Raw genomic sequence first — 13493 nt, forward strand, 5'->3', positions numbered from 1 at the left:
CCATGTCCTGGTGCTTGAAGCCACCAGCCATGGGCAAGACTCAAAGGAGAAGATGTGTAGGGAATAATCAGTCCCCTGGCTACCTCCTCCTCCTCTCCAGCACACAAATAGCTGGGGTTGTGGGGGGACCAGGAGGTTTAAAACAGCCATCCATGGGCCAGGCTGAGTGCATCCCAGTCTGGCTCAGTGGTGGTGATGTACTGGGATTTCTCAGGCCGCAGAGACGGCGGGACTCAGCTGTAGATCCTTGCAAGCCACCCAGCCCTTTCTCGCCTCCCTTTAGCTGCCCGCGGGGAGCTGGCTCAGCTCAAGGGAGCTGAGCAAACACATTTTACGCCCTTTCTTTCCCCAGAGCTCCCAACTTTCGCTCCTGCTGGAGACAGTCACTGGCACTTCACCTGCAATTAGCTGGTGACCTGGAAAGTCACCTCGCTGAGCTGCTTATGGAATCAAGCCACCGCCAGGAATTAGTGCTGTCCTTGGCAAAGACGACAGTTGCAGCTCTCAGGATTTAGCCCTGAAGGGCCTCATTGTCTCTTAGCTGTGTCACGGAGTGTTGACTAGAAACGGTCCCTGGCTGGGGGGGTTCCATTCTCTCGTTAGGGAGCGTGTGCTGCTTCAGGAGAGGAGCCAGCTGGCTGCATGCAAAAGTCCCAGGAAATCCCAGAGCATTCAAACAAAACTGGCCTCCTCACAGAAGTCCCCTCCGAGGGAGCAAAGCGTCAGCTTCAGAAAATGGGCTTTCCGAGGTATCGGTTCAGGGATGGGACTGTGGGTATCGGCTGTGCTTGGGGCAGGAGGAGTCCTGGTCTTTGAAGCTGGTCTTTGCAGAGGGATTGCTGACCTGGAGTCTGCCCTGACTTGTATTATACCCATCTGTAAGCTACTTTAGGAGGCCTTACAGTATTAAACTGTATCAAGTATTGAAAATCACTTACAACAGTGGAGCTAGCAGTTCACCCAAGCATACCAAGAGCTCTGGCCACTGTAGTCCAGCTGGGCTTTAGTCATGCTGACAAAAAGATGAGCTGTCCAGACCATATCAGTCTTAAGAAGAATCAGAGGAGAGAAATGACCCAAGACTTTCCAGAGGGAAAACTATAAAATCCCCTGGCCAGTCTGGCCTTGAAGAGTTAAGAGATTTTTGTCTTATACAGAACAAAATATCTTGATACTAGCATTAATTTGTTTGTTTGCCCTCCTGGACTGGGACAGCATGGTATGTGCCTGCCTTCTTTGGGCTAAGAAAACTGTGTATTACTCCTAAGATGAACAAAGTCTGCCCTGAGACGGCCCAGCCCCGAACTGAACCCATCTTCACAGAAGGCTCCCAAGGGCCCACACTGAGAAGAGTGTTCCTGAAGCGAGGTACAGCAGGGAGGGTTTCTCCTCTCACTGGCTGGCCACCTCCCAGTGACCTTCACGTGAAATGCCGGAGTTTGGTGTAGCTGTTCATTTCCTTTCTCCTTTACTGCCCATCTGACGCCCTGCCGCTGCCTTGTGTTTAACCTCCGTGTCTTATCTATACCACCACATTGCTCTTTTATTTGGTGGATCATGAGTCCAAGTGCAGCTCCTCTTATGAACTGCTGGGAGCCTGGTTTCTCCTTGGGAGGTTCTTATACCTATCTCTGTTCCCAGTTCTTATTTGGGGTTGTCAACTGCTGTCTGGTCCATGTACGCCCCAGGGCTGGAGGGAACCTGTGGCTAGCCCTAATGCAGGCTGCTCCAGCCGATCTGGCTCTCTGGGCAGGGCTTTTACTCTGCTTATGGGCCTTGCTGATGATTTTATTTAACATTTGCATTGGAAATGCAGGTCTCCTCCACCCCGGTCTCTGCTTTCTCTGCTGACTGCAAATATGGTAGGTTGGTATTTTTCCCAGATGTCAAACAAGTCGGTCTTGACTGAAGAGCCTCCGGATTTAATTTGTCATTACCTTCTATTTAAGTGAAACACATGACAAACAAAGCAGGTACAGATTCTCTAACCGAGGCTCTCCCTCATCTGAGGGCTGAGGGGTTTTCCTCTTCAACTCCAGAGCCTTCTCACAGGCCTAGAAGCAAAATAGGTAATGAAGACTTGAGGCACTTGCTATTTCTAAGTGAAACCCCCAATCTACCCCTAATCTAATTCATGGCCTTAAATGGCAACAATCAAGCAGGAAGAAAGCAGCAACCTATTCATCTTCCTTTGTGGGTCATCTTTAAAACACATTTTCTATGAACAAAATTCCCGAAGCATACACGTAACTGGAAATTCCAGCGCTCTGGTCCTGTCTGTACTTGAGATTTGGGATGAGGAGCTGCTAGTAACAGTGCTGAGCCAGCTGCTCCCCTTGGACGTTGCTGTGTGCAATGGCTGCGCTCACAGCAGCCCTGGATGACTTTTGCACGGCCCTCTCCGCATCGGTGAAGCGAAGGATCGTATCTCATGCCCACAGCCCAAGTTAGAATATTTAGCCTGGTTAGAGCCCAGATTGATGATCATCGCACACATGACCAGCGAACCTGAAACCGACAGGTTTATATTTAGGGTTTTCCTGGGAGGAAGAGGCTGGTACCTGCAGCCCCCTTGTTAGCACCAAGCCGTTCAGTGCTCATGGGTATCCCGTCTTCCACACCCCGGCTGCTTCCAACCCACAGCATGAACCGGGAGAGGGTTCTTCTCCCAAATGCCCCGCCGCCTCCCCAGAAAACCAGGGTGCTAACGCAGCCAGCGCCCCGGGGGCCGCACAACAGCCCGGGGTGGGGGTGTCCCGCCAAACCGGCGGGGCTCCCTCTGCTCCCCGCTGAGTCACTGCTGTGCCCCGTGGCTCCTTGCAGGGCGGATTTACATTTTCAGAGCCGACTCAGGGCTTTGCGGAGCTCGGACCTGGCGTGAGTCAGCTGCCGGGGTGGCAGAGGGCCCGTGGCTGGGAGCTGCTGCTGCTGAGGGCGGAGGAGGCCGAGCGGGGGCTCGCCTGGCTCCTGCCATCCCCGACGCCTCAGCACTGGTGTCCTTGGGGCAGAGGCGAGGCAGCCAGGCTGCTGCCCGCTGAACAGTTCGGATTTCGCCTCCGCAGAGACCTGCCGCCCTCAAGATGAGGGCGTCCTCAGAGACAACCGAGGCGAGCGTCCCAACATGGACCCGCCACTCCCATCATGGCGGCGGCGCCGCTCTCAAGATGGCGCCGAACACCGGCTGGTACCTCCCCTCCCTCCCGCCGCACGCCAGGCCACGCTCAAGATGGCGGCGCGGGGCGGCCGTGGGGACGGCGGGGGTGTGGCGAGCCGCGGAAGCCGGGTCATGGCAGCGCCGGAAGAACCGTGCGGCGGCCGGGCCGGCGGGGAGCCAGGCCGGGACGCGGCCGGTTTGAGCGGTGCCCGGGGGAGGCGGCGGCGGCGGCGGGACCGCGCGGCCGCCGCCATGTTCCGCTGTGGAGAGGTGAGCCGGGGCGGGAAGGGGCTCTTCTTCCGCCCCGGCCCCTCGGAGGGCCGTTAACCGGGGCTGTAGCGGGGCTCGTCCCCTGCCGCCGTCTCCCTGGGCTGCGGCTGGCGGGGAGCCGGGCTCCCCCCTCAGGGATGGGGGCGAGGCGAGAGGGGCTGGAGCCGGCCCCGCGGGCGGTGAAGGGGCTCCAATGGCGGCGGCGGTGCCGGCGGCCCCTCTCCCCGCGGGGCCCGGCCCGGGCTGCCCGGCGGGGAGGGGAGGCCCCGGGGAGCCGGTTCCTGAGGCGGGCCCGCCGCCGTCTAACGGCGCTGGGTACGGGCGCCGAAATCGCCCTCCCCTGGGGTGCTTCTGTGGGGGTTTTACAGGGGCTGTGATGTGGGACCAGCTCCCTCCTTCCCTTCAGGGGATGCCGTGGCATTAATGCCAATTTGAGCTTTATTAAAGATGATGCTAAAGTCCCAGCCGCCCCCCAAAACCACCGTCATCGCGGTGGGGTGGGCTGGGGGGGGTCCCTGCACCGCGCAAGGCCGTGTGCGCCCTGTTGCCTTCTTGTCAGGCGGTCCTGGTGGGTTTGGGGTGCCTCTTGTCACCCCAGTGTCGAAGGAAGGGAGCGTGGGGTGGAGGAGCAAAGGGGTTCTCGTGTCCCCTTTGGAGCCCAGCTGTCAGTTGTGTGGTTTCGTGTGGTTAAGGTGTAAGCGTGTTGCACAAGAGCTATGGGTGATCCGGTACTGGACTGCAGTTTCCTTTGTGTGTATTTATCTATGGATCTCTCTCTCTATATGGTTATATAACTCTTAAGGTTATTGCAATGGATGGCACTTAGAGGAAAGGTGTAGAAAGAGACCGCTGCGTTATATTTAGAAAGAATCAGGGACAGTCACTTTTCCCATTGCAAAGTAAGGCGCAAAAGTGGAATGAACGTAAACATTTTTTTTCCTCATTCTAGAGCAGCCAACAGTGAAAGAGCAAGTGAAGGTACTGGGGCTTTGTGTGAGGTTTTGCACTACCTCCATATTGTCTTCTAAGGGAAAGCTTTTGGTTTCTTCACGCAGATGGAAGTACTTAAAGATCCAAGCATTTCTGTTTTGTCTCACTTTGTAAATCCTTATGAGACTCAGGGTATCTGTTTTCTCACAAGCTTTGCTGAAGTTTCTGAGCTCGTAGCTTTTCTTTCTTCTTTTTTCTTTTTTTTTTTTTTTTTTTTTTTTTTACCCCCAGGAGATCATAAGTGGGGAGAGCGAGGAGGAAAGTAATGGTGTCAACTTGATGGAGTTCTCAGATGAGATCCTTTTGCACATCCTCAGCTACGTCCCTTGCACAGACCTTGTCCTGAACGTCAGGAGAACCTGCAGGAAACTCGCAACGCTTTGCCTTGACAAAAGTCTAACCCATACAGTTATACTTCAGAAAGACTATAAGGTGGGGAGAGTAGCTTGTTTCTTCTGTTAGCTATGAAGACAAATCTGGCTTCTGAAAAAATGCCAAGAAGTAGAACTTTCCAATGTGTCTGCTTAAATGAAATGCTCTTGAACTCTGAAATCAAATAAACAATAAACTGTTTTATAAAAGCATTTGTTTTCCAGAATGCTTTGTTAGAACAGCTCTGTGCTCCCTTAGTTATATAAAATACGTTCAGTGAAAACTATCTTCTCTGTGTTTCTGGAAGCTAAAATTAAAGTAAATGTGACTTTCCATTTGTAGCTGTGGTTGTGTGCAGTTATCATTTTCTCAAAATACATTTTCCGTGTTGTTGTGCAAAAAAATCTTGTGCATACTGCTGTCAGGCATGCAGTCAGCTAAGCCAGAAATTGTATATATGTTACAACAAAAATAAAGCTTGGGAATGAAGGGTGATACGTTTTATGAGGACTGTATCACCAAGTGCAGGCAAGGGGAAGCCTCTCTCACTCATTTCCAAAAGAGGAAACTGGATGAAGGAGAATGGAAACATTCTTCTTTCAATTTGAGTTTCCGTAGATAGCTAGTTCTGCTGAAATAGCTTTGCTTTTAGAAAATGGAGATGGTCCTCCATTCCACTATCAGTTGCTGAACAGATTTGGCCTCACAGTCAGTAATGCAGAACTGCCCAGACTGAGAAGCTAAAGGAGGTGTAATCTTGAGTCCAAAGCATGGCAGACCAAGCCAGCTACCAGCAGTATAATAATTCTTAGACTGTGCTAGCATCCTGAGACCTTTGGATGAGCCACGTAATCTAAGTGCTAACCACTGTTATCCCCATCATCAGATGGGAAACTGAGTCAGTACACACCATTGCTGTATATCTCATTGAATCTGGTTTTGTTTGAGTACAGGTAAACAAAGACAAAGTGAAGCAACTGATGAGGGATATCGGAAAAGAGATTTACCAGCTGAACATGGCTGGTTGCTATTGGCTGCCCAGCTCCACTATTGATCATGTAACACGGTGCAAGAACCTGGTAAAACTGAACTTGTCTGGGTGCCACATCACCTCTCTCCGTCTCTCAAAGATGCTGTCCACGCTCCAGCACCTGCGCTCCCTGGCGATAGATGTAAATCCGGGTTTCGATGCCAGTCAGCTAAGCAGTGAGTGTAAAGCCACTCTTAGCCGTGTCTTGGAATTGAAGCAAACTCTTTACACGCCGTCATATGGTGTCGTTCCATGCTGCACTAGCCTTGAGAAACTGCTGCTTTATTTTGAGATCCTTGATCGCTCACGAGAAGGTTTTATGCTCTCTGGGCAGCTAATGGTAGGTGAGAGCAATGTGCCCCATTACCAGAACCTCCGCGTCTTCTATGCCAGGCTGGCTCCTGGCTACGTTAATCAGGAGGTGGTGAGGCTGTACTTGGCGGTGCTAAGTGATCGGACACCTGAGAACCTTCACGCCTTCCTTATTTCTGCCCCTGGTAGCTTTGCGGAGACGGGAGCCACTAAAAACCTCCTGGACTCTATGGCTCGAAATGTACGTCTGGATGCTTTACAATTGCCCAAAGCCTGGATTAATGGCTCTGGGCTCCTGCAACACTTGAAGTTCAACAACCCTTTCTACTTCAGCTTTAGCCGATGCACCTTATCTGGTGGTCACCTGATCCAGAGGGTTATTAATGGTGGGAAGGATCTTAAAAGCTTGACCAGTTTGAATCTCAGTGGCTGCGTTCACTGTCTGGCTCCGGAGTCCTTGTTTCGAAAAGCGGAAGATGACATTGACAGTAGCATTCTGGAAAGCCTGGTAGTGTCTTGCTGCAACCTGAGACACCTCAACCTCTCTGCAGCTCACCATCACAGCTCAGAAAGCATAGGGAATCACTTGTGCCAGCTTCTGTCCAGGCTAAAGCACCTGCTCTCATTAGCGTTACCGGTTTGCTCCATCACAGATGTTGCTGCAAATGCGGAAAAGCCTCCCACAGCATCTAATTTGGTGCCCCAGACGTTTGGAAGGAAAGTTCGGATTGGGATACAGACATATCCAAGGAACTTAGCAGACCAGGCAAATCGGAAGATAGAGTCTTCAGTATTCTGGGCTCTGATGGGAAGCCTCCGATTTTTGGAAACCTTGGAAATAATTGGGTCCAGTTTTTCCTCTGCGATGCCCCGCAACGAGCCAGCAATTCGGAACTCGTTGCCTCCTTGTGTCCGGGCACAAAGCGTGGGGGATTCAGAGGTGGCTGCCATTAGCCAATTGACTTACTTGCAGAGCCTCACCTTAGCACAACTGCCAAATATTCTTACTGGCTCTGGGCTTATTAACATTGGATTGCAGTGCCAGCATTTGCGGACTCTTTCGTTGGCCAACCTGGGCATGATGGGGAAGATGGTCTATATGTCTGCTCTCATGGACATGCTGAAACACTGCAAGTGTTTGAGAGATCTCAGGTGAGGGGCTGCTGTTGAACATCTCCATTTTGTTTGCAGATCTCCAGAAATGTAGTGCGTGGTTGGTTGTGGCTAGTCTTAAAACTGTGAGTGTTCCTGTTCTGGTCAAAAGTAGCTGCAAGGACTTGAAAACTGGGTATTTTCCTTCCTGACTTGTGGAGAATGGGAAGGCATCGCATGCTGTCCTTGAGGGCTCAGGATATGCCCTTTAACCAGTGTTTTAAGAGCAAAAAGTCTCTATGCTGCAACTGCCTTCCTTTTAGATAAGGAAGAGTGGATGCTGCATATTTGGGAGCTAGCAGCCTGTCAGGGCCAGGTTAAATAATACATGCCTTTGCTGACTTTTTGGCTTTGCGTACACGCACATCTCTTAAATTTCCAGGAAGGGACTCCTACAATGTCTAGGTAATGTAGAGTTCTCCTCAGATTTCCCAATGAGATATTTTTCTGCCTTTGGTTCGTATTAAAGTCTTGCCTTTTTATTTTTTTATTTCTTTTTCTTTTCTTGATAATATATTGAAAACATTCCAAATTTAGAGTTTGTTCTGTTGGCATTCCTCTCCTGGTAGGATTTAAAGGGTCCTACCAAGGATCTGATCCTAAAGGGTGCACAAAGGAGCTTCACGGTAGCCCAAATGTGCTTATGAAGGCAAGGGGCACGAACCATGATGGTTTCCTTGTGCCAGTCTATATGAACACAAATGTTATTACTTTAGAAACATGCTTTTTTCCTTCTTTTTTCCCTAAATCATCTTCTGTTGGTGAAACTGCTAGACCTGTCAGTCCCATTGTCATCCTCTGTTCACAAATGGGTGTAAAATGGCTAACAGTAGTAACAGCAAGGTCACTCCTGTGATCACAAAGACAGTGTGACTAAAATTATTGCTCATCAGCTGAGACTGGTGTTTGTGTGCATGTTCCTGATGCATTGCAATAGTGAAGGGAGCCAGGGTGGCTACAACACCTCAGGAGGGTTTTAATTTTCCACCACTTCCCATTTCTAGCAGGCAAGGAGCGTGTTGGTCTCTCATCTAAGGGATGGCAGCTTAATGGCTTGGGTCATGTGAATGTATCTTTAACCTTCAGGAGACTAAACAGCCACGGAAGAGCTAAGATCTGGCACAGGAGGTTTGGGTGTGCAGTGTTGCTTCACTCTGTCTAGGCCCTGTAGTTTCCAGAGACTTTGAAATGGAGGCCAAGAGCAATAAAGATGGGAGGCAGCGTAGAGCCTTGAATAAAGGACGAACAAGGGTGTCTCCTTGTAACAGCCAGGCTTTTCGATGTAAGCTGTCATTGTTCTTTCCTGAGTAAAGTCTAAGGTTTTATATAGGTTTAAGAGGATTTTAATGTTTAGCACTTCCTCCTGATAATGTAGTTTCCTTTTCATTTGGCTAATGCTCTGCTGCTTCTACCCTTTTTTCCCCTCCCCATTTTCCGGGCTGAGAAACTAGTTTAAGGGGATATTCCAAAGCAACATTGTCATCTAGCGAGTGAAAGGCAGTATTGCAAGTATGGTTGTCGCATCACAGAGATTAACCTAGAAACTTGCTGTAAGGTTGCAGGAGATTCAGTGCTTTTTGTCCTGAATTTACAGTGGACCAATAACGCAGTTGAAAAACTCAAGAGGCTTCCCATCTCCTTAATATTAATTTTAAGCTATTACCCAACGTGCTTATGGGCTGTTAGGATCTCTTCAGGCAATGCTACCTGACGGGCAGTCACTGGCTGAGTCTCTAAAGCAGAATTTATCAATTAACAGGATTAAGTTGCTGAGATATCCCTGCGTACTACAAAAGCCCATGCAGAGATTATCCAGATCAGGTTGGGACCGACAGCTTGTTATCACCTAATGGATTAACCTTCTTGGAGCTCTTGGCCTTGCTGACCCAATGACTGGGATTCCCAAGTGCTCTGTCTTGTAGTAAATCTGCACTAAGCAGATGTACTCTCCTGGTGACACCAACCCTGAGCAGGTTCTGCTTCCTGCAGACTGGTTTCTGTGAAGGAGTCATCCAGTTATGCTGCTGGTTAAAACATAGACGCCTTGTTGGTCAGGTATGGCTTCACCATGTCGTTTTGTTGTCCTGCTCTGGGCTGTGACGTAAGGTTGCAGATAGTCGTGATAGAGGATCCCATCTCTCTTCTCTGGGCCAAGTGTTTAAGATAAAGGTTGGATTGATGATGGTTATTCTTCCTGTGGGAGAGCAGTAGCTTTGATCCTTTGCCATCCTCTTACCGGAGAGCGCTGGTTGTGGTCACTCTCTTGGCTCAGAGGCCCAAGTTGTGCATCAGCATGCGTTCATTGTGGATTTCTCATGCCTGCTTCTCTCTAGGCAGTAAACTGAAGATGACTAGTTTGATCAGTGTTTGGTGCACTGGAGCAGTTAAGTCCTTAAATCCACATCAACTGCTCTGTGGATATCAGGTAGCAAAAACCAGGCTGTGCTTGTCATAAGACCAGAATGGATCTGCTGGTCAGACCTAAGGCCCATCTTACCCAACATGCTTTGTGGAAAACTTGCAAAACCAGGGTTACTCCCTGCGGGTGCTGGAATTCTGCAGTTTAGGGCCTTTCTGCCTATTTGTGTCCTTGTCCTTGAGCACACAGTGTTCAAGAGTAACTAGCAAGCAAGAGCTCTGAGCTTGCAATGTCGGGTTTGTTATGCCATACCGCTAGCGCAAGCAGGTAGAAGGTTATCGCATGTGTAAGTGAAACAGACGGTGGGGGACACTGGTTGCTCCATTTGCCAGCCCCCCATGAATGTGTTGTCTTCCCTCTTGTCTGAAAGCGGCCCAGGCATGAATTGCCCATTGACTTGTTTTTGTTTATTCTTGCAGGCTGGAACAGCCATACTTCTGTGCCGGCGCCCAGTTCTTCCAGGCACTGAGTCATTGCTCCTCTCTCCAGCGGCTTTGCATCGTCTCCCGGAGTGGGACTCTGCAGTCTGACGCAGTGATGTCATTCATGGCCAACTGCCTTGAGGTCATCATGTGCCACATGTTTATGGGAGAATCTCTTACCGTTTGCAAAAATCTCCAGCAATCTATTGTCCGGAGGTGAGTGCAGAAAGAGGTTGATGTGGGATTTCTGGAGCTGTTGAAGATTTATCTCCATTTCTTTGCTTGCCAAGGTTTATATGGCTTGGAGCACTTGTTCCAAGAAGCTAATAGGTACTGTGTAACTGCTTGGCACATGAACTAGCCTCTTATTTTAATAAGAGTGAATCAGTGAAATATTTGAAGGTATTATATGAATTTTTGATTCCATTCCCACCCATGTTCTCTGCAGTTCCGTTGGCTGAGTTGAAGTTCTGGATGTAAAGCTCCATCATAAATCAAATGACACTTTTTGTGTAAACAAAACATCTGCCGACATTTTAAGTACTGAAAGATTTGACCTTGAAGCTTTCCTCCTTTCCCACAAGTGACTAAGATAATTCTCTGTCCTCTAATCACTTGTAAATGTCACTTACTGATAATCCCCTGGCAGCGCAATTCAAAGCCTTTAAAGGGTTGTTGTGAAGCGTTTTTCTTTGTGGGGGGATGTGGGGTTGGGGGGGAGAATTGGTACAAACTGCCTTTGCACGTTTGGCAGTTCTTAAATGCATTTTGCTTGGCCCCTTGCAGTGTTCTGAGGCTCACGTGGTGGGAAACGTTTGTGTGTGAGCCGTGAACTGCATTTGAAAAGAGAGCCTTTAATTATGCTTGGCATTTTGAAATCTTCTGATAGTGGCAGTCATCTTACAAAATATTTCCCATGCAACAGACTTTCCATTATAATTTTTTTTTCTATAAGGCTTTTTCTCCGCCTTCAGTCTGTTTTCTTTGTCACCTACTGTTGCTTTGCCCTGTTAAGCTCTAATAAAAATTTCAAATCACATGGCATTATTACTGCATCCTAAAGGGTGCTCCTCCCCCCCAGCCTTTCTCCAGCTTCAAGCTGACTTATTACACTTGGCTTGTTTCCGCAGATCAAATCCAGAAGAGCCTATGACTATATTAGCTACCTACCAAACTGCACACGAGATTGTTCGTTACTGCCTCTAAAAGGCTCTGTGTCCTTCTGGGATAGTGATTGTTGGAAACATCCAAGTAAATTCCTTGTGATGTGACAAGGATTCTTTGAGTTTGTTTTTCACAGGGCTTCATATCTGTAAAAACATTTCATGGTTGATTTCAGTTGTGCTTTGGGGTATCCTTAGAAAGGACCAAAAATCTGCAGTTCCCATTTTTTATTTTGCCCTCCCCTCTGAGATGCCATTGCAGCACTGGCCAAAATTTTAATGTTCACTTACTGAGCAGAAATATGCTGTTCTGCAGTCTTTTCTCCCTCTTTTTCTCTCTTGTGGACAGATTCTCACTACATTCTGTGCCTCTTAATAATTTAAACCCTGGGAACTTTCTAAAGAGCAGCTGATGCCTTGTGGAAATGTTAAAAAATATTTTTATATTTAGCAACAGTTCTGGCTGTCATACTATATTTCTTCTTTTGTATTTTATTAATAGAGAAGTTTGTATGAAAACAGGATTTTTTGAAGTGTTGGTTTTTTTTTTTTCTCTGAAGAGAGCATCTGCTCCCACTGCAAATTCTACACCTGAAGTCATAATCCTCTGTGACATTGTAATTGGTGGCTCTGGAAATGATTTTGATGTCACGTAAGATTATGACTTCAGGAGGAGGATAAGCAGTGGGAGCAGATGCTCTCCTAAGCAACAAAGATCCCGTTCTCATGCAACTGTCTCTAGTAATAAAATGGAAGGAAAAAAATACAGAAAATGATTTGTAAGCAAAGCCTGGAGTCTTCCATGAGCCATCAGTGGGTCCTTAACCACGTGACTTTTCCAGTGTTCCCATTCTCATCCTTGCACAAATGTGCCTTCAGATGGGGTCAGAAATTGACTTTCTTTTGACTGCGTTTTGTCTGCTACTCCAAGGGCAAAGAGACGTGCAGTAAAATCCATGTGTGAGCTAGTTCATTGCTTAAACCTGTGGATAAGGCTCTAATTCACACAGCATGGCTTCCTCTAAAAATGTGCTGCTAGTGTCTCTTTAATCCAAGTTTCAAATTGGAAGAGCCCATTGGGTAGCAAGTTTGAAGTTATATATCCTTGTGCCAGAATGAAATAAGGTGATTTATCCTTTTTTTTTTATTATTATTATTTGTTTGTTTGGAGTATGTGCAGATGCTGCGTGTGTGGGCAAAACATGGAGAGTGGGTGGGAAGGAGGAGGCGAGAGGAGGGAAGGCAAGGCTGTGAGCCTTTCTTTGTTTGCTCCCTTTCTTGAGCCGGGGGAATTGATCCATATTCCTCAGGTCCCATTAAGGGTTAGAGTTCCTGTTTTAGGGCTATGGAGATGCTCTTGTTTAGGCTGAGAGCTGCCAAGCGATTGCTGGTCTTGAACAGGGAGATGGGGCCAAAGTGACTCTCATTGTCCCAATGCTTCTAAAAAGAGAAGAAAAGCGAGTGAGAACTGGAAAGGCCTAGGGCTGGGCATGCAACACTAGCTTGCTGCAGGTGGTAGAGCTGGGAGGGCTTGAAAACGCAATCTAGTCCGGTGCAATCCTTTTTCAGATGTGGATGTACAGGAGGGTTTGGATCACAGAAGAGGTTGGGACCGATTCAGGGAGAACAGACTGGTTTCAGCTGCGCAGTTGTACTGGAAGATGGTGTATATACAGGGTGTGGTGATGGGAGCTTGGGTATTAAATCTCCTGCATCACACTGATGGCTTAAAGCCTGAACTGATTCACAAACTCTTCCCTTTGACTGTAAAATAAGGTTAGTATTATGTATTTCTGTTCTACTGGCCCGAAAAGAGAGTTGTTCTCGTGTCTGTTAGTCTTGTGACAGCTCTAAACCAGGCTCTGTGGTGTCCATCTTTCTTGTGGGCAGTTTTCTGGTTGAAGTTTGCTGCTATTCGGGACAAATTAGTTTATGCATTTAAGTCATTAAAAGCCTCTGATTCAGTTCTGCCTCTTTTGCAATGAAACACACTAAGCAGAACAGCACTCATCTTGGAGCCCTCATCAGCAAACAAGAGGCTTGCAAGGGCAAGGTCTCCTCTGAGCTTTAGAGAAGACTGTTTCCCTCTGGGCAGATAAATCATTGCAGTGTTTTTCTTTATTCTTTTTTCTTCTATGTGAATGGGAGGGGTAATCTCCTTTATGGTTCAGGGAGATACTCTGTGCACATAAGAAGGGCCTAGTGGTTA

At 48.2% G+C, this 13493-nt stretch overlaps 1 protein-coding gene across 4 annotated transcripts in view; it reads left to right on the plus strand.

The window, feature by feature from the left end:
* Positions 1–3274: 3274 nt before the first annotated feature.
* The window catches only part of FBXL18 (F-box and leucine rich repeat protein 18), a 40978-nt gene continuing 30759 nt past the window's right edge, over positions 3275–13493 (plus strand). For 2 of the 4 annotated variants that reach the window (XR_008232824.1, XM_052772919.1), the window contains exons 1-4: positions 3276–3424; positions 4646–4846; positions 5740–7280; positions 10119–10337. Coding sequence is in view for 3 of the 4 variants with exons in the window: in XM_052772919.1 (XP_052628879.1) it covers positions 3287–3424; positions 4646–4846; positions 5740–7280; positions 10119–10337 (2099 nt within the window). In the remaining variant the exon portion in view is untranslated. Of the gene's footprint in view, positions 3425–4645; positions 4847–5739; positions 7281–10118; positions 10338–12853; positions 13427–13493 lie in introns of those variants that run through there. The other 2 variants (XM_052772918.1, XM_052772917.1) reach the window with 2 other exon arrangements.

Source organism: Harpia harpyja, chromosome 21, assembly GCF_026419915.1.
Source record: "Harpia harpyja isolate bHarHar1 chromosome 21, bHarHar1 primary haplotype, whole genome shotgun sequence".
In the NCBI taxonomy this organism is placed as follows: Eukaryota; Metazoa; Chordata; class Aves; order Accipitriformes; family Accipitridae; genus Harpia; species Harpia harpyja.